Raw genomic sequence first — 26421 nt, 5'->3', positions numbered from 1 at the left:
TTGTTTTGCTTTTTGTTTCGATAGCATTTTCTTGTGAATACTTTCCTTTTTTGTTTATGGTATGTATTTTGGTTCATGCCTCTGGTATCAAAGCTACTCTCAAAACTACAAATGATCTAGTTATAGGTTATATGTAAATGAAGCACCTCATGTACATGGGATAAGTTGATTTGCGTAAGATTGCATGTATGAATGAGATCCTTAAAATCATAATAGAGAAATTTGATGTTGCAGCTTGTGTTTTTAGATTTTGTTATGTTGTGCTTTTAGATTTTGTTATCTAAAACTATGTCACATCTTAAGGGATATTTGAGGGGTGGACATAGTGATGAGTGTCAGAAATCCAAGCTATTCCAAACCAGTCTCAACAAAGTTAATAATAGTAGCCCTATCTGTAAAGCAAATTTAAAAAGAAAGCAAAAGGACTGGAGGTATAGCTCAAGTGGTAGAGCCATTCAAGTGTGAAGCTTGTTTAGTCTTCAGTGCTGTAAAACCAAAAAAGAAGCAACAGCATGCTAATGACTCAATGACTGTAACCTGACTACTCAGGAAACAGATCTGACTATTGCAGTTGAAAGCTTAGCTGACAGGAAAGCCATGGGACTCTTATCTCCAATTAACCACTGAAAAACCAGAAGTGGAACTTTGGCTCAAGTGGTAGGACACTGGCCTTAGCACAAAAGCCAAAGGAGAATGAGTGCTCAGGCCCTGAGCACACACACATGTATGCAGAAGAGTCTTGGTAGTAAATAAATGTCACAGATATACTTGCTTCTTTTAAAAGAGAACAAAATGTTCTTTGCACACTGAAAGGTTTTCCTTTTCATTGCAAGTAACTCTTCATATTAAAGGGACATTTGACCTGTAGCCCATTAGTTTTAAACTAGTCTTCAGTTGAAAAGAAAAAAAATAAACCTTTGAGTTAAACAACCATTTCATTGAAGTTTAGCAATTGTAAACTGTGTACCCTGTGTATTCAAAGCATAGTTTAGTTCCATCACCTCAATCTGTACCCTCTTTCCATGTACAGTTACTGTTTTGACATCTCAAACAGGTCACACATCTCAAATCCAAGTTTCAGAAACCTCAAATGCTCTAAAAATCTAAAATTCTTAGAGTGTCCATATGACACTAAGTGGGAAATTCCATGTGGCAGATTGGTCAGAATACAGACATACTAAAAGTATTGTCTGAAAATTACTTTCACAATGCGGGTGGGAGGTACATGAAACACAGATTTGGGACCCATCCCAAATACATCTTATATATATACAAAGTGTTCATAGCCAGGTGCTGGTGGCTCATGCTTGTAATCCTAGTAGTCCGCAGATCTTGGCTCAAAGTCAGCCTGGGCATAAAGTCCTTGAGACTCTTATCTCCAATCAACCATCAGAAAACTGGAAAGGGGTACCACCTTGGCTCATGTGATAGAGTGCTAGCCTTGAGCTGGAGAGGTGAGGGACAGTGCCCAGGCCCAGAGTTCAAGCCCCATGATGCCCCCCCCCCCAAAAAAAATTAGGGGATTTCATCCACAAAACTTGCTGCTAAATGAGTTAAATAAATAGTTCAGGTAACAGAGAGGCAGTAACACATTTTTGTTGTTTCTTGGGCTTAATATAAATAGAACCAGTAATTTTTGCAGATAACACATGATGTATTTTGGCCAGTGGCGCTGTTATGAAATTTTCAATATTTATGTATAATTTCAGGCCCCCAGCAGTCTTCTTGATGCTTTGGAACAACATTTAGCTTCCTTGGAAGGAAAGAAAATCAAAGATTCTACAGCTGCAAGCAGGTACAAATTATGTGTTGGGCAATGACAGTTGTTTTTTTAAGGGAACATTAAGAATCCAGCTCAAGTTCTAAGTTGGTTAGTTAAGCTATGTTTAATTATAGTGTCAGCCTTATGGAAGAAATGGTTTAATATATGTAAATTGTTAGAATTATTCCTAGGTGTCAACATCTACTAAGACAACAGCAATGATATTCCACCTTCCTTCCCCAGCCCATGATATGTTCTGTCTTCATCACAGTCTACTCATCTAATTTTGCAGTTAATTTAGCAAGTTGAAATAGCACAAATCATCTCCTATTGATCTTATATATTTGTGTCAAATTTAATAATTACAGAAGTAATTGTGTTTATTTCTGAAGGTTTCCTGGCATGAAGGAAGAATTTTCTTTTTGTCGGTCACAAGACTTGAACTCTGGGCCTGGTCGCTGTCTCTGAGCTCTTCAGCTCACGGCTAGCACTCTACCACTTGAGCTACAAAACCATTTCTGGCTTTTTCTGTGTATGTGGTACTGAGTAATCAAACCCAGTTCTTCTTGTATGCTAGGCAATGAGATTCTTCCACTATTTCCTTTTTTAAAAAAATAATAATAAAAATCTAAACCCCGTAGGTATTGTGATACATACCTGAAATCCCAGTATTCCAAGAAGCTGAGGCAGGAGAATTTCACATTTGAGGCCAATCTGGGCTGCATAATGAGCTCCTGTTATAAAGAAGCATAAATTTAAAAGCTTCCAAAGAACAAAATGACTGACAAATTTTAGTACTTACTTTATTTTCAGGCTGGAATTTTATGGTTTTTAGTAGATTTTTAGAAGTACTATAATATATATATTATATATATATATAATATATATAATTTTATCGCTCAGTTGACTGAGAAAATAATGAACAATTATTGTTCCATGGATCAGGTATACCAGTTTACCTCAAATATTTATCATAAAAATCTGTTTGGCTTTTTAAATTTCTAACACACAGACACACAAACCCATATTAACTGTCTTCCAAATTGTATTTTTAGCTTTTGTCAGTTTATGTACTAAGAGTAGAAATTGATATTTAGGTTATGGGATAAAGAAAAATTGATAGAGGTCAAGATCTTGTTAAAATTCTTTAACATGTTTATATTCATCCTCGAATTTAATGTTGAGGCTTATGGTCAGGTATGGATAAATATCTGACAATATGGAAAGGAGGCTAGTGAGAAATGGTGTATTTGCATGCATAATACTGAAAGAAAATTCTACTTCCACCAAAGGGAAACTTTCACAGAAAGGAGGTGTCGTGTAGGTTTATGACTGGATTGAAACTTGTTTTTCAAGTGACCTAAAGTCTTCTAGAGGTGACATCTTGGAGTGTTGTCTTGAAAAAACATACCAAGGCATGTATTAGTACTGGTGCTCATGCTTGGGTATTCTGTGGTATCAGTGCCAACACTCAGGCTGTAAACTATCACTGGATCATTCCTTATGTGAAACTCAGTATTTTTTTCCTGTTAGGAACAGGAATACAATGACTTCCTCAGTTACACTGGTTCCCTTTCATTGGGTATGGGGAGGCAATGTGTGCCACTCTTGTGAGCCTGCAGAGAATGTGCATGTCAGTCAGCAGTGTTAAAATTGCTATAATATCTAGAATAGTTCATATGAAGTATACTAGTTTGAGTTTACAGTTATAGCCTATTGGTGGCAGAGTTGACAGGTCACTTTGTGAGTTGGCTATAAAGTTATTGACACAAAACCAAATTATCTCTTATCTGTCCTAGAGCCACAACACTTTCCAATGCAGTTTCCTCCTTGGCAAGCACTGGCCTATCTCTGACCAAAGTGGATGAAAGGGAAAAGCAAGCAGCATTAGAAGAAGAACAGGCTCGTTTAAAAGCTTTAAAGGTAAGTGTACGGATTTACTTCACAAACAAGTAAGATGGTCATAGAATAAATGGGACCTCCACAGACTTAAGGTTTTTATGTTTAGACTGATAATTCAGTCTGGGTTTTCATCTTGACATAGTAACTTGTGAAAAGACTAAAGGAATGCCTTTTGGCTACTAAAACAAAATTAGAAAATACTTTTTTCAGAGGCCTTACAGATAGAAGTAGTATCTAGATTCCTTTTATTTCCCTTTCTCAACAGGAACAGCGCCTAAAAGAACTTGCAAAGAAACCTCATACCTCTTTAACAACTGCAGCCTCTCCTGTGTCCACCTCAACAGGGGGTTTAATGACTGCACCAGCCATCGACATATTTTCTACCCCCAGTTCTTCTAACAGGTATGGAGAGAAAGTAAACGTTACTTTTGGATAACTCATTTATTTAGTAGGTAATTGATTCTGAGGCCTGAGCTCAGAGCTTGGGCCCTGCCTCTGAGCCTCTTTGTGCTCAAGACTAGCACTCTACCACTTGAGCCATGGTGCCACTTCCAGTTTTTGAGTGGTTAATTATAATCTCATGGGGACTTTTTTACCCTGGCTGGCTTTGAATCAAGATCTGCTAGGATTACAGGTGTGAGCCATTGGTACCCCACATTTTTGGATAATTTTTAAATGTCTTCAGAGAAGGTTTGCAGCTCTTTTAAGGGTTAATCCTGAATTCTTACAATAGAAGTGGTAGTAAAATATTTGGTATGTTTAAATATAGTGATAGTTTATATTCAGTAGAATTAGTACAGTGAAACAGGTATTTTCCTGGGCAGTCACCAGGTCTTCCTAGAAAATTATTTGTTACTGAATCCTATATAAGCTGACTATGATGTGTTAGAATTTTTTTTTCAGAAATATGCTGTTACTGTTCAGTGTTATCTTGCTGAAACTGTTCCTTCTTTTGAAATTGAAATTTTTGAAGTTTTATTTCACTTAATGTTTTTTTATTATGTGAGCAAAATTCATGAAATAACTTATTTTCAAAAATTTTTAGCACATCAAAGCTGCCAAATGACCTGCTTGATTTGCAACAACCAACTTTCCATCCATCTGTACATTCTATGTCAACTGCCTCTCAGGTAGCAAGTACATGGGGAGGTAAGCATTCATTCTGTTTTAGATGTCCTATATACATCTTTCTATTACCTGTGTTTTGATTTACTTGTATGGTTTTTGTTTTGTTTTTTTTGCCAGTCCTGGGACTTGAACTCAGGGCCTTGGGGGTCTTTGGACTTTCTTAAGGCTAGAGCTGTACCACTTGAGCTACAATCCACTTCCAGCTTTTTCTATGTTTGTGGTACTGAGGAATCAAACCTGAGTCTTCCTGCATGCTAGGCAAGCACTCTACCACCAGGCCATACTCCTGCCACTTGTATGGTTTTTTTGTTATACTTAAGAGTTGGAGAAACTTTAAAGTAGCAGTGAACTAATATTATCTCCACATTTTCATTTATTACAAATGCAGTTTTATAATTTGTGTTTGTTATAAAATAATGATGGAGGGTAAAATTAAATATAAAAGGAATGACCATAAATGAGTTCATAAATATGAACTCATTCTTTTAATGTGATTTGAATTCCATTGTTAGAAAGTTTATAATATTAATATTACTTTGGTATACAAAATTTCTATCTACAGGGCAAAAGGTTCCTATTTGTGTAAGTATGTGACAGGTTCCTGTGAAACTCAAATAGTGTTATATCAGGCAGTGAAGTATGTCGTGGCAACTTAGATTATAACCTAATCACATAAGGACTGTGACCTTGGACCATTGTCTTTGAAGCAAAGTATTCATCCAGGTCAGTTTTTATAGTGTAAATTAAGGATGGTTTTTTAGATTTTTTTGTTTTTGTTTTTGTGCCCATCTTAGGGTTGAATTCCTCAGGGTCTAGGTACTACACCTGAATTTTTAAGAGTCTCATGGACTCTTCGTGCATAGACTGCTTTCAAACCATGGCATTTCAGATCCTAGCCTTTGAGTAGCTAGGATTAGGATTATAGGTATCAGCCACAGATAGCCAGCTAGTTTTTAGATCTTGTTTTTATTTGTTTTCTTTTGTTTAATGCCTACTGGAATATAAGCTCTGTGAAGTCAAGCATTTTTTTGTTGTTTGTTTTAACATTAAAGATTTTTTTTAATTATGTGAAAATAATATAGAATCTTAGTGAAGTTCAGGGAGGTGTCCGGTAAACACATTCACAATTCTCAAATAGAATAATAAGCAGGATTTTTAGTTATATACAAACCTTATCCTTACAATGGTTTAGTCAAGTTTACCAACAAATAAGTATACCAGATTCAAGCATTCTTAAATAATCTGCTCAAAACTGTATCCCCAGTGGCTGAGCATGTCTTGATATAGGATCAAATAGCATTTACTTTAAATATACTTTTTCTATAATATATATAACCTTTCAAGTGTTGGAATTACAGATTTGTGCCACGATATCTGGCTGGCTCCGTTTAAGTGGGTTACAAAGTAAAGAAAATGTGCTGTTATGTTTTTGCTACTCTTTTTTTATTTATTCCGGCATTCAGCTAACTCTGACTCTCAAAAATTGGCTTTCAGTATTAGATTATCTTGAGTGGTACAGTATATATCTGGTTTTAAGGTAACTTTAGATGTAGGTTGATGAAAAGCATATAGTAATTTTATAATTAATAGAGAACGACATTTTTTTAATGTCACTTAAGCAGCCTCAGTCATTTTCCGTCTACTAAAGGAGTAGTCTTTCATCTCTCTTATCCTATCCTTACATCTTTTCTTCATCTTTATTTTGTATTTACTACCTTTGAACCTAAACAGAGGGCAGCTACACAGTCTCTCTAATTTGAGATTACCCTTCTTTTTTGAAAGCTTACTTGTAGTGAACATTTGTCGTGTATATCTCCTCCCACACCCGCCTTTACTTGAGTAAACATAACTGTGCCATCAGTCATTATACTCCCTTCTGGTTTAGGGAAGATGGGCACAAGGTGAGTGAATATTGTATAGAAACATCCTTGTTATTTTTCTCCTTTTAAACTAACTGTTGGCTTTCTAATGTTAGAAAAATCTCTCCTTAACATGCTACTGTTGCTAATGATCACAAATGGTTTTTCCCCCTTTAAGGATTTCTTTTAAAAGTCATTAAGGGCAATTCTTCCATCTTTGTGATTAGATGTATTTGCACTTAAAATTAAGAAACAGTAATGTAGCTACTACTTCTCACTTTGCATCTTTTGACTAATTACCATACTAATTTATTTACTTCTTTCTTCATTCTGCTGTAATTCACTGGAACTGCACAGATCCTTTCTCTGCTACTATAGATGCTGTTGATGATGCCATTCCAAGCTTAAATCCTTTCCTCACAAAAAGTAGTGGTGATGTTCACCTTCCCATTTCTTCAGATGTATCCACTTTTACCACTAGGACACCTACTCATGAAATGTTTGTTGGTAAAGTACCATTTAACATTTTTTTTCCAATTACTGTTTATACTGCCTAAGTATTTCTTACATATCCATTAATTACTTTTAAAGTAGTACATTAATTTGTATTTGAGCTTCAAACCTAAAAATAAATTGGACAGCATTAGTCATGTAGTGAGATTTTTTAAAAAATTGTTAACTAGTATTTCTTATTTAATATAAGATTTTAGGATAGGAAATTGCCTTTAATGTTCAACTCCTTCAGTGTTTTATTCAGTATCTAATGTAGTATTCTAGTTGTCTAGTATTTAAGTGTCTAGTTTATTAAGAAAGTTGGTAAAAAAAAAAAAGTAGTATTTTGGCTGGGAGTTTGGCCTAGTGGTTGAGTGCTTGCCTAGCATGAATGAAGACCCAGGTTCAGTTCATTGGTGCCACATACGTAGAAAAAGCTGGAAGTGGTGCTGTGGCTCAAATGGTAGAGCTCTAGTCTTGAGAAAAGCCCAAGGACACAGACTCTTAAGTTCAAGCTCCAGGACTGGCACACACACACACAAAAAATAGACTACTGCAGGTAGCTCAGTCTGATAGTCTAGCTACTCAGGAGGCTGTGTATCTTGGTTGGAAGCCAACCAGGGCAGGAAAGTTCATGAGAGTCTTAATCTACATGGAATACAAAAATAAATAACTAATGGAAGTGGAGCTGTGGTAGAGTACTAGCCTTGAACAGAAAAGCTCAAGGACATTACCCAGGCCCTGAGTTCACACCCTAGGCCTGTTGCATGTGTGCACACACACAGGAAGTGAAATTCTTCTAAACCTAGATGTTTGTGTGTGCTTATATTTTTTTTCCCTCTGTGCTTGGGGAAAGCATTGGTTGTCATTCTTAGTAGTAATCTTAATGTTTGGTTTTTTTTTTAAAACTTCAGATTGTCAGATACTCTTAAGTACTCTGTCTCACTCGCTAAATAGGAAGTATATGTTGTATTTTAACTAGTGAAGTAGAAAAGCAACTTGGCTTCAGTAACCTATCATTTGACTATAAAAAGCAAAATTGTATGTCAGCACTGTACAGGGAAGAATACATTTCTAGTATATACTTAAGCAAAAGAATATGCTTGCACTATGTTCTTAATATATGCATCCTCACTTCCCCTTTTTTGAGATTAGTTTCACTTTGTAGCATAGACTGAACTATAATTCAAGACTGTGACTGCCCAGCTCTTCCACTTAAAAAAAAAATGTAAAACTAAGGGAAGAGGTGACACTATTCAAAAGGAAATGAATTATGTAACTGCAGCTCACTTACTTGTATAACTGCAACTCCTCTGTTCATTACCTTTACAATATAAAATTTAAAAAGTTTAGAACGGCTTTTAGTTTTGTTTTATGTTTTGTTACTTTGGTGTTGGTCTTAGGGCTTGAATTCAGGACTGGGAGCCATCTAAGAGCTTTTGTTTTTTGCTCATGGGTAGTACTGTAAGCACCACTTGAACCACAGCTCCACTTTCAGCATTTTTGATAGTTTATTAGAAATAAGAGTCTCGTGGATTTTCCTGCCTGGCTTGGCTTTAAACTAAGATCCTCACATTTCAACTTCTTGAGTATCTAGAATTACAGGTGGGAGCCACTGACACCCTACCAACTTAAGTTTTGGTTAAAACAACATGCAGAATGTTCTTTGTATACCTTGAAGAGATCAATTGGCCACATCTTGTCTTATTTGATAAATAAGGAAGAAAGGAATGTGAGAGGAATGGAACTAGAAAACAAGTGTACAGAAGACATTAGAGAAAGTCCCAACTCAGACATTCACTAGTTTAATAGCTCAAAGTATGTATACCCAAAGTTCAGTAGTTGATTAAAATGATCCCTTCTTGTAATTGTAAAACAAGATTATCATCCTATTTTGTGGAATTAATCTGAGATAGAGAAGAGCTGTATCCCTTATATCCCCTAGCCCTGCCAGAGGAAGACATTGATGTCATAATACAGTGCTCAAATCTGTTATGTAGTTTGTTCCTCGTGGAAGCTTTAGGAGCGCTGACTTAAGAAGTCAGTTGTACAGTCCTTATGCCATGAATTGACTGTGTGAACTAGTAAAGCTAGACATTAGAAGACAGGTTAGTATTGTCTGAAAAGCCAACTGCTTTGTATGTCCTTCCTCTAATTTGATGTGTATAGTAGTTTCTTTCTTACATTTTAATAGAACATTGATTAGAGCTTTATTTTTTTTTACCTGGGTTGTAATTTGAAGTGTTTTAGTTTCACATTAAATTCTTTCCGTTCATTCATCACGCTCTTACCTGTCCCTCTTCTTTCTTTTCACCTGCTAATTTTCCTCTCTTCCTTTTCTCTTCCCTTCTGCCTTGTCACTATTTTCTTAGCACGCAAGTTTATCCTGACATTGCCTTTACATGCCATGAATCTTCTATTGTAGTTGTTTTATTTGAATATAGATTGACAGTAATCTCTTGAAGTTTACTGATTTGTACAGGAAGGGTTTTTTTTTTCCCTTAAAAATAGTTTTCACAATTTTTTTTGAGGAAAATGACTTAATGACTATTTGCTTATGTAGAACAATGTCTAATGTTGCTTTTCTTTAAACACAGATTTTTGTGAATACATGCCAGTTAATGTTTTTATTTTAATACATACTCAGGACTTGTAAATATTCTGGAGTATAAAACATTGTGAAATTTAAGGTTCTTTTTATGTTCATGTATGTCTTTCCAAATATGGGTGTTGGCCATTGCAGAAGCAGTAAAAACATTAACATCGGGCCAGGAGTTTGGCCTACTGCTAAGAGTGCTTGGCTAGCAGGCACAAGATCCTGATTTCGATTCCTCATTACCACATACATCAGAAAAGCCAGAAGTGGTTCTGTGGCTCAAGTGATAAAGCACTAGCCTTGAGGAAAGCCCAAGGACAGTGCTTAGGCCCTGAAGTTCAAGCCCCAGGACTGGCAAAAACAAACAAACAAACAAACAAAAAAAACCCCACCAATGTCTAGCTGACTTTGTTAAGTCTGTTACTAGCTTTCCTTAGTTTGTTACAATTAAAACTATATATACTGCCATGTGCTGGTGGCTCACACCTGTAATCCTAGCTACTCAGGAGACTGAGATCTAAGGATCATGTTTCAAATCCAGGCAGGAAAGTATGTGGCATGCACGAAGACCCGGGTTCGATTTCTCAGTACCACATATATAGAAAAAAGTCGGAAATGGTGCTGTGGCTGCAGTGGTAGAGCTCTAGCCTTGAGAAAGCACAAGGACAATGCTCAGGCCCCGAATTCAAGGCCAAGGACTGGCAAAAATAATAATAATATTTATCATTTAAAAATAGATTATATTGCAAGATTGCCCCAAAGTTTTACATATATGACTTTTGAGCGCGCTTATGCGTGTGCCATGCACGCGCACACGCACACGCACACACACATATATACAGGATTGTAACCTTGGAAATTCACTGCTTGCTTCTGCAATAGCTGATCAGCTGGTGCAATTTATTTAGAATTTCCTTTTACTTTTTCTTCTGTCCACATAGAGATTATTCACACGAGGTACATGCTTTGCATCTGTGCATCTTTCTTGACATACTTTTAGATAATACTTTAATTTCATTACTTGATATCTCTGGGGACTTAGGAGAACCCATCCTCTTTAAATAAATAAAAGTTGTTTTGTAGTACAATAAATAGTAGGATTCCTTTCTTCCTGCTTTGCTTCCTTGCTTCTTTTTTTCTTCATTTCTGAGGGATTTTAATATAGCAGGATTAAATTAGGGAGAAACAAAAAAAGAAGAACAATTGCTTCTCCCCATGCAGGTAAATGGGAACTAGTGACTGTAACAGGCTGTTTGGTGTATTTGGTCTAGTTATAAGTTATTGGTCCATGTGTGATACAAGAATTCAGGTTGGTAGTATTATATTGTGGAGATTTTTTTTTTGGCCAGTCCTGGGGCTTGAATTCAGAGCCTGAGTACTGTCCGTGAGCTTTCTCAAGGCTAGTGCTTTACCACTTGAGCCACAGCACCACTTCTGGCTTTTTCTATGTATCTGGTAACCAAGAAATGGAACCCGGGTCTTAGTGCAGCAAGCACTCTACCAGTGTAGAGTGCCAAACTCCCAGCCCCTAATCTGCAGAATTCTTTAAAGATCAGTATGTACGCTATGAGAGTGTGTGTGTGAACACAAGTGCACATGTGTGTGCATTCCAGTTCTCTGGGGCTTGATCTTAGGGCCTGAGCTTTTTTGCTCAAAGCTAGCTCTCTACCACTTGAGTTACCATTCTGCCTCCAACTTTTTTGCTGATTAATTGGCAATGAGAGTTTTATGGGCTTTCCTACCCAGTTGGATTTGAACTTTGATCTTGAGATCTCAGCATTTTGACAGCTAGAATTATAGGTGTGAGCCTGCTAAAGAGTAATATATACTTTTACACTGTGATGATAGTAGAATGGACACATAAATAAGCAAGATACATTTTTGTTTATCTGGAGTAGATACATTGGCTCTTAATTTAAGGAGTTATGAGAACCAAAGTCTGTGGTGTAATTAAAGCTTGTACTCTTAATGTTTGTAAACTGATAGATTTTTTTAAATTGGTTGTGGGGCTTGAACTCAGTGCCTGGGTACTGTCTCTGAGCTCTTTTGCTCAAGGCTAGTGCTCTACCACTTGGAGACACAGCACCACTTCTGGGCTTCTGGTGGTTAAAAGGAGATAGAGTCTCAGAGACTTTCCTGCTCCAATTGGCTTCGAACCTACCATCCTCAGATCTTAGCTTAGAATTCTTAAATATCTTTTTTTCTCACCTTCCTCCCCACCCCCATTCCACCCTCTCCCCCACTTTTATTTGACAGGCCTGGTTCTTTTTGATCTGCAGAACTTTAGGGGAAGTGTCAGCTCCTCTCTTCCTGTAACCTCCTCCCCCCCCATCTCTCCTTCCCTTGCTCCTTTCTTTCTTCTCTATTTCCACTCTTCCCCCTCTTTTGTTCTTTCTTGCTTTTTGGTGTTGATTCTGGAGCTTGAACTCAAGCCTGGGCATTGTCCCTGAGATTTTTTTTTTCCTCAAGGCTACCACTCTACCACTTTAGTCACAGTTCTACTTTCAGCTTTTTAATGTTTAATTGGAAATAATACTCTTACATTAAAAGTTTCTACCCAGGCTGGCTTCAAACTGTAATCCTGAGATTCCAGTGTCTTAAGTAACTGGGATTACAAATGTGCCACTAGAATTACCTTGTCTTCTTCTTCTTTTTTTTTAAATAAATATGCCTGTATTTGCTCTTCCAAATTCTTTTGATGATCTAGAGACTTATGTATGAAATTGTTTTGTTTTGGTAATGTTTGTATTCTCTTTATAAAGGCAATATCTCTGAATTAAAAGTAGTTTAAGAACCAGGCACTGGTAGCTTTTATTGTAATTCTAGCTACTCAGGAGGTAGAGATCAAATGATCTTGGTTTGAAGCCAGCTGAGGCAAGAAAGTCTGTGTGAGTAATCTCCAGTTTACCACCAAAAAGGCTGCAAGTAAAGCTGTGCCTCAGGGAGTAAAACACCAACCTTGATCAAAAGAGACAGTCAGTGCCAAGGCCCCCAGTAGGAGCACAAAGAAGATTGTGATTGGGCCAAGATCATAGTTGTACATTAGTTTTAAAAAATGTATGCTATACCTCTACAGAATATTAATTACATGATCCAAAATGCTACGTTTAAAGTGACACCATCAATACCTACCACTTTGATATTTAGTGTTAATTATTGTTATTAGTCACTATTTTTGTGTCAGTGCTGAGGCTTTAACTCAGGGCCTAGGTGTTGTCCTTTACTTTTTTCTCTAAAGGCTGGTACTCTACCACTTGAACCTCAGTTCCACTTTTGTCTCTTTTGGAGATTAATTGGAGATACAAGTCTCCACAACCACTTTAGTAGATAAGGTTACAGGCTTGAACCATGCGTTTTGGCTTACTCATTGTTCACAATTAGACATTACTGTTAATAATCACTGTTTTCTGTCTTTGAAGACCTTTCTTGGACTTCTTACAATTTTCTTTAAAATCTTCGTTAGTATGGTATATTATCATTGTACTTGATAGATATATATCCTAGTGTGGATTACATTGAGAATTCCCAGTGACATTCTGATTAAAGATGATTCAGGAGAAATAGAACTTCTAGATGAAAAACATCGTAGTTGGGCCATTTAATATAATCTATCAGGTGAAGGAACTTTTAGTTAGATAGGCTAGTTAGTACTTATTTGAAGTTATCTGGTGATACAGGGATGTATAGTCATATGAAAGTCCTAATAGTTTTAGTTGGTTTTTTATTGTCCTTTTTAGCTTCTATAATTTTAAAACAAAAAACACAAACCCTCACATGCGAAAAAGCTTTTTAGCCCAGTATGAATGGGTCTCAAAGACTTTAACTTGGTGTTTGCTTGCCTCATACTTATGGTGCCAGTGTGTAAGTAACATAACAAAAAATAATGTTAGTGTTCTGCTTATGGGTTAATGTTTCAGATCTGACTTGAGTGAGTTAGCATATTAATGATTATATATATCCTGGCCCTTATCTTGGAAATTAGAGTTAAAGAGCGGTTTGGAGTTTTTGTTTCATTGTTGTAAAAGCAGCATTGGACACAGGTAGGCATAAAGACTGGCGGATTGCAACTTTTTAGAATCCCACAACTTCTCCAGTGAATTTAAACTGTGTAGCTTTTGATTAACTCTCCAGGGGAAAAGGGGGAAAAGGAAGGTAGAATGTAGATAGGAGGAATTAAAATGTCATTTTGAGAATATTAAGACTGATTTTTTTAGTTATCGCAAAATGCTTATTTTTTTATTCCCGATTGATTTACATTTTCATTGCATACATATTTTGCTTCATGGGGAATCCCAGAGTTCAGATGACTTTGATTTATAAGATATTACAACATGCAAAATTAAGGCAAAGATAAGCAAACCAGAAATTAATCGTCAGTTGTTTCTTGTTTCCTTGGTAAATGATTTTTCTTAATAGATGATTTTGTTAGGAAACGTAACTACCATAAAAATATGGCATTAATTTTTTATTAGAGAATTTACTTTTTCCATCCTTTACCAGTTATTAAAGATATATAAAATTAATAGAGATTGAACTTTTTTACATTTTGAATTTTCAGGATTCACTCCTTCTCCAGTTGCACAGTCACATCCTTCAACTGGCCTTAATGTTGACTTTGAATCTGTGTTTGGAAATAAATCTACGAACGTTATTGTGGATTCTGGCGGTAAGAATATAATTTTTTATGAAACAATGTAGATTCTGTATAAGGACAAGTAGAGCTACAATTAGCATTGTAAGTAGGTTAAATTGAGGTAGCTAATGACATTAGCTCCCTTTTCCCAGACTACTAGATTAGAACCTCAAGAACTTTTTTTCTGACAGTCCTAGGGTTTGAACTCAGAGCATAGATGCTATTCCTGAGCCATAGCTTCACTTCCGGCCTTTTTTTTTTTTCTTTTTTTGGTAGTTAGAGATCACAGTCTTAACAATTATCCTCAGACTTTAGCTTCCCGAGAAGCTAGGATTACAGATGTGAGCCACTAGCACCTGGCAAGAATGTATTCTTGATTACAATTTTAAAGTTGGGAAAGATTTATACCATAACAAAGAGAGCACAACAGACGTAGGAGAATGCTTAGTAAGTAGTGACTACAGAATGTCATGCCTTTTTAGTCATAACTTTACTGAAATGCATAATTATTCATATATCTTTTATGAAAATGGCTACTTTTAACTGGTAAATAGAAATGTGGATCTTGGCTTATTTGTTAGTTGGTATGAGGTCTGTGGGTACAGGAGCTTTTATTGTTTAAGAGTGATCATTCCTGTAGTGTGCTTATTCATGGTACCTTAATAGAACTTACTGACTATAGAGAAGAGTGTGTATGCTGTGCTTCCAGGAATTTGAAATTTGTAAAGTTTTTATGAAATTTAGACCACATAATTCTATTCTTATGAAATGACCATTGACTTTGGCTAGTAATTCATATTTAGCTATGAATAGGCCTGTTGGAATAGGCCAACTGGTATAATGCCCTGAACTTCTCTTCTCCTTGAAAAAAGAATATACTTAAGTGTTCTTATTTGAGTAACATAATTAGTTATCCAAAAAAGGAACAAACTTAAATGTGTGGAGTGTGTGTTTGGGGGGGGGTTCTTTGGTAATATTGGGGTTTGGACTCAAGGCTTTATACTCAAAGCTTTATAGTAGGTACTATACTATATCAGCCACCCCTCTAGCCCAAGAATTTATTTGTTATGCACGCTAGTAGTCTTATATTTTTTATTTGAGCGCATGACATTTTATTATGCTACTGAGTACCTGAGTGGCTTAATTTGGTTGAATTTGCATTTACCCTTTGGTGAAGAACCTTACAAATTTGATTCCCATTTTCAAGAAATACCCTTTCTTTAACTAGATGAGTTTATGCAGTTTTATTATTGCTTAGATATAACTTAGGTTAATTCATAACTTTGTACTTTGAGTAGTATGAAACAGTCACACAAATATTCTCAAAACAGACTTTTGAAAGTTTCAAATATTCTATTTTCTGCTTACATTGCTTTAGTTATAACTGAGTATTCTGAAGGCAGAGGAAGGATTATGTTTCATTTCCTTCCCCTTACTATAATTTTGTCAAATGGTTTGTCAAAGTAGGTGCAGCTCTCTCAGTCAGTTCTCTTTGAGGTGGTAAACTTATCCTTTTTCCATTGAGGCTGTTTACTGATGCCCTGGTTTGATTTTGCTGGCTTTTGGGGGAAAATTTTCTTCCAGTAAACAAACAAGGGAAAAAGGAAAGACCTCTTTTAGAAAGCTGTAGCACCATAAAGTTCCTTACAAATCCTATTTCGTCTGTTTGTAACTTTAAGGCTTTGATGAACTAGGTGGACTTCTCAAACCAACAGTGGCCTCTCAGAACCAGAGTCTTCCTGTTGCCAAACTTCCACCTAACAAATTAGTGTCTGATGACTTGGATTCATCTTTAGCCAACCTTGTGGGAAGTAAGTTGTCTTTGGATTCTTTGGTCATCTTTAAGTTGTTTTATTAAATTGAGTCTAGTTTTAAAATGTTTTCTTTTTCTCCTTTCCCAGATCTTGGCATTGGAAATGGAACTACTACTAAGAAGTAAGTGTTTTTTATATTCTTTTCCCATGCAGTTTTGAAGTTGATTTGGCTTTTATCTCTATAGTCTACTTAATAAATGCTTTTAGTATAAGCACATATACAGAATTTTATCATGTGTCTTTTAATATCCCTACTTGTGTTTATTTAAAGTGATGTAAATTGGAGCCAGCCAGGTGAAAAGAAGTTAACTGGAGGATCTAATTGGCAACCAAAGGTTGCTCCAACAACTGCTTGGAATGCTGCAACAATGGTGAGTTTGGTATATACTAATTATGTACTACTTGATATGTACTACCACCTGAATATTCAACCAAGTATATACCTTGAAAAATGTTTATAAAGTAATCACAAAATGGAAAGACTGTGTGAATTTAGCAGTATAGTTTTTTTTTTCATTTTTAAAGTTCCTTACTATTTTCCAGTACATTTCAGTACCTAGCATAAATTTAAAGGTTACATTGTATCTACATTTTATAAGTGAGGAAATAGAGGCACAATTAAGAAGTGTGCCCCATACCACAGAGCTCTTAAGTAACTGCAGTTTTAGAACCAAGACTCTAAGGAGCATGTGCTCTCAATCATTATTCTATATTGTTGTTCTAGATGTATCACTTATTATAGTATAATCTGAGTTTTGTTCATATTATACCTCTCTCTCCCCCCCCACCCTCCCACACTCCCTGTGGCTTGAACTCTGTGCCTGGCCTGTGACCCTGAGCTTTTTTTTTGCTCAAGGCTAGCGTTCTTCCACTTGAGCCATGGCCCAGTTCCAGCTTTTTCTGAGTCGTTTATTGGAGAGATAGGAATCTCATGGACTTTACTGCCCTGGCTGGCTTCAAACCATGATCCTCAGATATCCAGCCTCCTGAGTTGCTAGGATTATAGGTACCAGCACGTGGAACTATTATTATTTTTCTCTGAACTGCTTAGTTCTTCATAATATGATCTTTTTCTTTTTAATCAGTTGATTTTTATTCTGACAGTAATAAAGTCACATGGGACTAGTAAACACTAAACCATTGCTAGGGAAAATATGTACATGTATTCATTTGTCTCGCATACTATAGTATTAAATCCTAAAGAAACTTTATTCTACTAGGTTCTGTTGTTTTACAAAAGAAAATGAGGCCATTACACTAACCAGTGTCAGCATTTAAATTTTAACCTGGACCATCTGGCCCCTTTCGCAACTCACTATGATACCTCTGTCTCCCCAACTTTTCTCTTGGGTTACACCTTAGCTGGGAATAATCCGTATTTAGCAACTCAGTTTTTTTGTTCCTTTGCACATATGCAGGAATGACCACAAGTAGTGATTTTTGAGGTTATAATTTTTTTTCCCCAGTTCTGGGGCTTAAACTCAAGGGCCTAGCCACTGTCCTTGGTCTTTGCTCTACCACTTCCAACTTGAGTCACAGCACCACTTCCAACTTTTTCTCTCTGTGTGTGTGTGTGTGTGTGTGCGTTACTAAGGAATGGAACCCAGGGCTTTGTGCATGCTAGTAGTAGCACTCTACTGCTAGGCCACACTCCCAACCCTAGATGATAAATTTTAGGTTTGCAAATAGGGGGTCTACAACCAATGGGCATCAACCGTTAATCCTCAGTACATATTAAGTAAGTTTGAGGTGTTGTTTTCTAACAATGGGTGGGTAGGCTTTGACTATACAATCTATTAGAGATTTTAACTCCTTCTTGAGCCACACTCTACTTCCAGCTTTTTGGTAGTTAATTGGAAATGAGTCTCATGGAGTTACCCTGCCATGCTGGCTTCAAACTGTGATCCTCAGATCTTAGCCCTTTGAGTAACTAGGATGATGGGCCTGAGCCACTGGCTCCCACTTTTAGCCACCTTTTTCCTATAGGTGGCATTATTAGTTTTTTATGGGCATGTGTACATGTTTTAGCTTTTATCTTTTAAGTAATATTCTCTTAGGAAAGTTTAAGTATAAAACTGAATGATTCTTTCATGTGCAAAACATTTGAACCACATATGTAAATTGAAATCTATTCCTTGCTTCAGAATTCACTATCACATGTTTTACTGCCTAGTGAGTTTTATAATCGGGTGTGAGTTATACACAAATTTTATTTGTTTATTTAGTCAGTCAGTCCAGGAGCTGAAACTTAGGACCTGAGCAGTATCCACTTTGAGCCAGTTTCACTTCAGCATATTTTAATTATATAAATATTAACACTTAGATTAAAGTGCAGTGAATTCTTGCTTTTATGTTTATTAAATCATTATAAAACTGTTTGGAATGTTATGAGTTTAGATAGTACTTGACGTTTAGGATTGGTCACTACAATTAGAGATGTTACCATTCAAAATTTGTCTGTGCAGTTCCGTAGGAATGCTATGGTACTGTTGGGTTTGTGGGATTATATGTAATCTCCTATGGAGATTTTGTTGATTGTTTGTGGATTTTATAGTTTCTTTCTAATGCTAACATATGGAACTAATAATGGTGTGATTCACAATTTAAGATAAACTGCTGCTTATGATGTTTCTTTACATTTCTAACCTTGTTATTATTCTTTAAACACTGTCAAGGTTTAAAAAGGAATTTAAAACTATTTAAAAATTTATTAAAATCTTTGTTATACTGCAAATTATTTTTGTTGTTGGTGGTGGTGGTCATGAGGCTTGAACCCTGAGCTCTTCAGCCCAAGGCTACCATCTTATCCTTGGGCCTGGGTGTTGACCCTGAGATCTTCAGTTCTGGGCTACTGCCCTACCCCTTGAGCCACAGCGCTACTTCCAGTTTTCTAGTGGTTAATTGGAGATGAGTCTCACAGTCTTTAGTGCCCGGGCTGGCTTTGAACCTCGATCCTCAGATCTCAGCCTCCTGTGAAGCTAAGATTACAGGCGTGCGCTGGCTACAAATTCTTTTCAGTTGTGCATTTTTAATAATCTTTACTGTGGTAGACATCTGATATAGCCCTCTTTATGGGATGCACTGAATTCTGCACTATTGACTGTACATGTTGATGCTTGTCATCAGTGAACTATTAGCATACATATACAGAAAAATGAGGTAACGGTCTCAGCTTACCTTGTCAACCTTGATATTGTTTTGGTAAAGATGTCCTTTCATTAGATATTGGAAATGCAAAGGGTTTAAGGTAATTAGTAAATGTATATGTTAACTAAAATGCTCTCTGTGTATTTTGTTGTGTAAGTACTTGTTCTAATCCAATGTTATTGCATTATGTAATTGTTCTCCCTGGGAAAAACAGAATGGCATGCATTTTCCACAATACGTAAGTGACCAAAAACTAGCCTTTATTGCAATAAATTGGCATGCTATTAACCACTGCTGCAGCAGAATCTCATAACCTTCCAGCTATTGTTTTCACATTCAAATTTTCAATGTGCCAAAAATTCCTCCTAGCATTTACTGATTTCATGGGTGTGTTGCAGAATTGATTCTGATGATGGCATGGGAAACACCAATTTTTCTTTCCTTGCTTAATATTCTGCCATTTGCTGCCAGATGGCTGGGTGTCTGTATGTCTGTGCTGCCACTCTGCACTTGATGGTTTCTGAATGAAGGAAAATGTTGATTGTGGTAATGTTTAAGATAACAACTGCATGTAATCTTATAGGCTTCTGCTATACTTGGCAGTTTGTTTCACTGCTCTTGTAGTCCTTGATTTTTCAGTAGGGAGAGACCAATAAGCCCTTCATGCATACCCAAACCTAACTTCTGACTACTCATTTTAGTATTACTTTATTATTATTATTATTATTATTATTATGCTTCATTTAACTTCTCCATGCATATGTTCAAATTGCCATATAATTCCACACTCTCCCCCCCACGCACACTTTTTTTGTTTTTTTTAATGTTTCAGCATCGTTATTGGTCTTTCTCCTGTATTCCAACTTTTAGTCTTTATTATAAGGAAAACACACAGGGAATGTTAAGACAGCCATTATATCAAAAATAATTCTGTTACCAATTGTTTATTTATAAATCATCAAAATAGTAAGAGAGCAACTTAATATCTTAGTTATCTATGGTGCTTTTAATCATGAAAATATAAACTGAGTTAAAATGTTTATTTCTCTGAAGGAATAATTTTTAGTGTTGTTTGGAATAAATTAGAAAGTTAACATCCATACTGCTTATGTAAGGACTGTGTTTTATAGAGATAGTCATACTTAGAGTTCTTTGATAACAAGGAATGAGGTCCTTAGAAAATATATTTTTTTGAAGATCAATTTATTAGTTGATTAGAAATCTTTAAGATTTTTTTTCTTCAGTGCTTAAGAAATAGACCCGTCTTGACAGACAATTTTTATCACAGTGAATGACTAAATATCACACAAACTAGCTAGGCAGCTGCTTTAGCAAAGATTTTTAAAGTTATAAAAAATACGATGAAATCTTAAAACAGGGTGGTGTCTAAGTTTAAATGATTTTTTTTCTTTTTAACAATTTTGCTTTTTTTCTACTAATTTTTAAGACACTTTCACTGAACATTAATTGACAGTTATTGATCAAAATGTCACTTAACCACAGCTGTCTTAACAATTCTTTTTCTTTTAGTGGAACTATAACTGTGCTTTGAACTAAATTGATAAGCATGAGTTAATTTCCTTATTTTTCTTTTCACCATATTAGGCACCCCCAGTAATGGCCTATCCTGCTACTACACCAACAGGCATGATAGGATATGGGATCGTAAGTATATTTCCAGATACATCTAAACTAGAAGAATGTAGTGCTCTGTTCATACCCCAGGATTGCTTTCATAAGTATATCTAGAATAATCCTTGTACAGTAGGTATTATTTAGCACTGTTATTCTTTTTTCCTCCTCCTAACTCTTCTGAGCATGTCTTTTTTTTTTAAATTACAGACTGTATTTTTGTTTTTATTTTTAAAGCAGGACCTTGTACTTACTAGGCAAGTAGTCTTACCGTCTAAGCCACAAGTCCTTAAAATCTTATTTAAAGTTAGCTCCAAATTTTTGTTTTCCAGATTTTACATTAAATATCAATGAGATCTTTTGATCTTACTGTCTTCATATTATAGAGGAAGGAGGGGAATTAACATTTATTTGTTTGTTTAGTGCTGGTCTTGGGGCTTGAACTCAGGGTTTGGGCACTATTCATAAGCTTTTTTTTAATGCAGAAAATATTAGGTTTTTTTTCCAAATTGAATGACACAGACACCTAAAGCTTTTTTTTTAACTCAAAGCTAGGGCTCTACCACTTGAGCCACAGCCCCATTTCTAGCCTTTGGTGATTAATTAGAGATAAGAGTCAGGGCTTAGAGATATGAATGAGGGCCTTTCCTGCCCAATCTGTTTTTGAACCACAATCCTCAGATCTTCTCAGCAGCCTCCAATACTCAGTTGTAATTAACTTTTTTAAAAAATTGTATGGATAAATTTTGACTGGTACAGACCAGAGAGAATTTCCTATTTAAAAAGGTTGTTAAAGCATAAAGTCTTTAAACTCCCTAGAATACACATTGTATATTATCTTAGTCTTGTAACCCTGTCAGCATAGACTTTGATAAAGATTGTCAGTTGTAGCTTCAGTTCCCTCTCATATTTTTGAGAAACTGATGGTAGTAGAAGGCGGCATTGTTGAGTCTGTCTACTGCATGTATACAGTATGAAGTTAGCTGCCTTTCTGTTTTGAAGTGTGGCAGTCATGGCAGTGAACTTGAAGCTTTAGATATAAACAATAGTCTACTTGAAAGGTTTAAATAGAACTTTTTGAAATTGAAGATTAGAGACCATTGCATTCTAACCAAAATGAAATAATGGTGTGTGTATGCATTCTCTCTTTTTTTTTTAAAGGCAATCAAGTCTATGATCTCTGAGGTGGTTTCATTATACAACATAGACTGATACCCTTCCTGTGTTAGCCTCCTTAGCCCCCTGTGGAAAAATTCTACTTTTCATTTACTTAAGAGTGAATTTTTATATGCAATTTAAGCCCATCTTGGTTCTTTCAAAAATAAAATTTAAGAACTGAAGAAAGTTAATTTTGTAAAACAACAACCAAAAAACTGTCTTGTGATTGCTTTCATAATATATAGAACCGTGGCCTGATGTACAAAGCCATTTACTTAAAGTTTAAATTCCCCAACTTCATTGAATAGAAAAAAAAAAGATGTCTTTCTTTACAACCTTTTTTAAATGGAACATGGTAAATTCTTGCCATGTAGAAAAATACTTTCTAAAAATTTATAGTTAGGGTGAATTATGTGCAAAGTAACTTGCCCTTCTAGTTAAAAAAAAATAGGAATGATACATTTTATTCAATCATTTTTGTTTACCTTTTTAGTAGTGAGAAAGACTTAAATTGTTATTATTCTTTTATGTAGCCTCCTCAAATGGGAAGTGTACCTGTAATGACACAACCAACCTTAATATACAGCCAGCCTGTCATGAGACCACCAAACCCCTTTGGCCCTGTATCAGGAGCACAGGTATTCTATTCTATATGTATCTTGTAATATTCTTGTGTGGGAAGAACTGTGTAACACTTAAAAATTTTGTCATGTGGCTTAAAAAATAAATAGGTATTTGTATTTTTACCCTTTGTGATGGATGTCTCCTGCTTTATTTTTTTCACATAAAAGCTATTATTTTGAAGGAAAGAATAGGTAGATTACAAATAACAAAGATGAAAATTTTTCATAACTTACAGCTGGTAGATCTTGAGGTTTAGGACTTATTTTATCTTGGTGATTTGGGCATTCTGTCCATTGTGAACTATAGAAACCCTTAACTCAAGCACACTTCCTTAGCTGTTGGTGTGACTGGTATTTTAATAGCTATACCCTTGAGAGACTGCTAAAACACTTGACCATTCCCTGGGATGTTTTGGATTTTATTTTATTTTTATCAGATAACCATTTGGCACTAAAGATTACATTAAAAAATAAACCCAGGTGGGGGAAGAAACCTTTGAAATCCCATGCGGTTCAATTAATTTTTTTTGAGATATTTTCCTCTTTGGATATTTAATGTGCTCCTCCTTCCTGAAAATTTACTCTATTTACTCTTTATTATTCATTCCATTATTGTTGGTACATATTAGAGAAACCTAGACGTTTTCCCTGCAAAAATTGTACCTAAAAAGGGTATAAGGTGTTCTTGCTGTTTACTTTCCTTGGTAGCATACATTGGATAAATCCTTTATGAAGTGGTAAGGGTGGCTTACCCTATATCTATGGTTCTGCTCATGGTGTTATGACAGTAGTAATAATTCATCATATACAATAAAGTACTGTGTTTGTTTTCATTCTGGTCCTAGGGCTTTAACTAAGGTCCTGGTCGCTATTGCTGAGCTTTTGTGCTCTTTCACATGAGCCACAGCTCCACTTACAGCATTTTGGTGGTTAATTATAGCTATGACTCTCCCAGGCTTTCCTGCCTGGGCTGGCTTTCAACTTGATCTTATATCTTAGCCTCCTGAATAGGATTATAGGTGTGAGTTACCAATGCTTGGCTGTGTTCTCTCATTTATTTGAAGGGTTTCCATTGCCAATGGAATGGCATATGTACTTCTTGCTTATTTGAAAATTTTGGCAGTAGAATGCATATGCCCATTGCAGTTGCCAAAACATGCATTTTATGTTGCTAAAATTAGCTTACATTGAGCCATTTAAAAATTTTCCTTTGTATTTCATTAATAGTGAATTATATTTTATATTTCGCTTGCTTTGAGTATTGAAAACATTTGATAAATGGTTATCTGTTAACTGGGAATGGGTAGGTAATATGTTCGGTTCTGATAAAAATTCTGTTGGCTGTAATTTGTTTATATATTTGCTCACATGTTACCTCTTGTGGGTTCTCTGTGGTGTCGAGGTTGAGGACTGGTTTGCAATGCTGGGATTAAACCCAGACTTAACTGCATCCCAAACAACGCTCTCTATCTCCAGTTCCTGCCCTTTTTTTCCTCCTTGTTCATATATTGTGCTGATTTTTTCCCCTGTCCTACTTCTTAATCTGTTAATTATTTACAGGGAAGATACTTTTGGGCCAGGGTAATTGATCTGTGCAGTTAGTACTTTTATGACTCATTATATACATTTGTTTTGTCACAGATACTGTGCATGTTTTGGTGGGGGAGGGGTGTTTAGTCATGGGGCTGGAGCTCTTCCTGGGCGCTGTCCCTGAGCTCTTCAGCTCAAGGCTATTGCTCTACCACTTTGAGCCACAGTGCCAGTTTTCTGATGGTTAATTGGAGATAAGAGTCTCTCTGACTTCTGTGCCCAGGCTGGCTTTGAACCAGTCATGTCTCAGCCTCCTGCGAAGTTAGGATTACAGCAGTGAGCCACCAGCACCCAGCTATGGATATTTTCCTTTATGTATTTTACCAGTTACTTCTGACTATTGGCTTAACATGTGTTAAAGAATCATACTAGGTTTTGATAACTTATTAAGAAGCATATTAATAATTTTCTTACCTTTAATAGAGACACTTGCTTAGGTTATACTCTTAATAGCTTCATCATATCTTTAAGGGTTTTTTCCTCCCTTTGTTAGTCATAGTTTTAATTCAGATATATTAACATTTATTTTAAAGAAGTAATTTTGTTTTCTCAGTCATATAAGAACTGATTTTTTTAAAAAAAAAACCTACTTTAAGAGTTTGTATGTCTATTTGAAAAGCTATAGCTCACGTGTCCTAGATTACAAAATTTTTCCTTGTTGTGTAACATCACAGTATACAAGATGTCCTGTGGGTTACTGTTAGAATAAATCCGGCTTAGATAGTACCTTTTACCATTTCTCAAGGTAATACTTAAGACAAATAATTTCCCTGTCTCGTGACCTCATAGTTCAGTGATGAAAGAGATGGAGACTTGGAAAGGGCTTCAGTTTGGTGTGTGGTCTAGTGCAGGTATGCTGGTCCCCACGTGTCCCTGGCCAGTTGTTACCACACTTCCTCTGCTGATTTGGCTGTAAGCCATTCCCCCCACCACAGTAGTAGCCCTACCTTCTCTGTCAGCAATGACTCGCTCTTGACTTTCTTTGCGTTTTCTTGTCTGTTTAGATTACCAGTCACATTTTTTTTTTTGCCAGTCGTGGGCTTGAGCTCAGGGCCTGAGCACTGTCCTTGGACACTCAAGCCTCGGCACCAGTTCCGGCTTTTTTTTCTACGTATGTGGTACCGAGGAATCGAACCTGGGTCTTCATGCATGCTAGGCAAGCACTCTACCACTATGCCAAACTCGCGGCCCCTACCAGTCACATTTTTACATTTGGGCTACTGTAGTCAGGAACATCCTCTGCAATTTTGGATAATACCGTCAAGCTATAACAGTGGTTAAGTTAGGGGGGAAAAATTAGTGCTTAAAAAAAGTTCTAGTTTTCTACCATCTTAACATGGATTTTATACCTTATTACCTTCTAACACCCATTAGCCTTTTCACTAAATAAGTACCACTTTTTTTCTTTCAGTCCATCTTGAGGCTTGAACTCAACTCTGGACTTGGGCATTGTTTCTAAGTTCTTCAGCTCAAGGCCAGTGCTCTATCTCTGACCCACAGTGCCATTTCCAGTTTTCTGGTGGATAATTGGAGATGAGTCTTATGGACTTTCATGCCTGTGCTGGCTTTGAACTGTGATTTTCAGATCTCCGCCTCCTAAGTAACTAGGATTACAGGCGTGAACCACTGCAACCCAGCAAGTGCCGCATTTTTTATATTTGTAATTACTTTATGCCAGAAGAGAAGAGAGTGCAAGTTATTAGGGTAATAGGTTTCTAGTTGAAAAGTACTTGACTAATAAACTACCAAATCAGGAACTCCAAATAGAGGAAAACAGAAGTGAAATGTCTCCTCCTAGGCCATTTGAAAGTCAGAATCTTTCTTCCCTGGGACAGGTTCTCACTTGGTGTGCCAGTGGATTTTCTATCTTCCTGCCTCAGCCTCCAAGTTCCGGGGCTGCATGCATGCCCCACCATGCCCAGTAGCACCAGGGTTTTGAATAGACAGGCACTGTACCCCTTGAACCATATCTCCCCCCCACCCCTTGATGCTTTTGTTATTGTTTTGAATAGAGTCCATTTTTTTTCATTAGGCCAGTATGGATTACAGTCTTGATCTCAGCCTCTCAAAAAGCTAGAATCTCAG

At 36.2% G+C, this 26421-nt stretch overlaps 1 protein-coding gene across 13 annotated transcripts in view; it reads left to right on the top strand.

The window, feature by feature from the left end:
* Picalm (phosphatidylinositol binding clathrin assembly protein) overlaps positions 1-26421 on the top strand; it is an 80239-nt gene that overhangs the window by 40460 nt on the left and 13358 nt on the right. For 2 of the 13 annotated variants that reach the window (XM_090348566.1, XM_090348574.1), the window contains exons 9-20: positions 1710-1795; positions 3562-3685; positions 3930-4066; positions 4710-4813; positions 7009-7158; positions 14298-14405; positions 16052-16183; positions 16274-16307; positions 16458-16557; positions 19548-19571; positions 20939-20998; positions 22657-22761. In XM_090348566.1, coding sequence (XP_090204692.1) covers positions 1710-1795; positions 3562-3685; positions 3930-4066; positions 4710-4813; positions 7009-7158; positions 14298-14405; positions 16052-16183; positions 16274-16307; positions 16458-16557; positions 19548-19571; positions 20939-20998; positions 22657-22761 — 1164 coding nt within the window. The remainder of the gene's footprint in view (positions 1-1709; positions 1796-3561; positions 3686-3929; positions 4067-4709; positions 4814-7008; positions 7159-14297; positions 14406-16051; positions 16184-16273; positions 16308-16457; positions 16558-19547; positions 19572-20938; positions 20999-22656; positions 22762-26421) is intronic. The other 11 variants (XM_090348570.1, XM_090348568.1, XM_090348567.1 and 8 more) reach the window with 11 other exon arrangements.

This window comes from Megascapheus bottae, chromosome 16, assembly GCF_031878675.1.
Source record: "Megascapheus bottae isolate mThoBot1 chromosome 16, mThoBot2.hap1, whole genome shotgun sequence".
Taxonomy (NCBI): domain Eukaryota; kingdom Metazoa; phylum Chordata; class Mammalia; order Rodentia; family Geomyidae; genus Megascapheus; species Megascapheus bottae.
The sequence above is the reverse complement of the archived record's forward strand: the minus strand, read 5'-3'. Positions and strand labels throughout refer to the sequence as shown.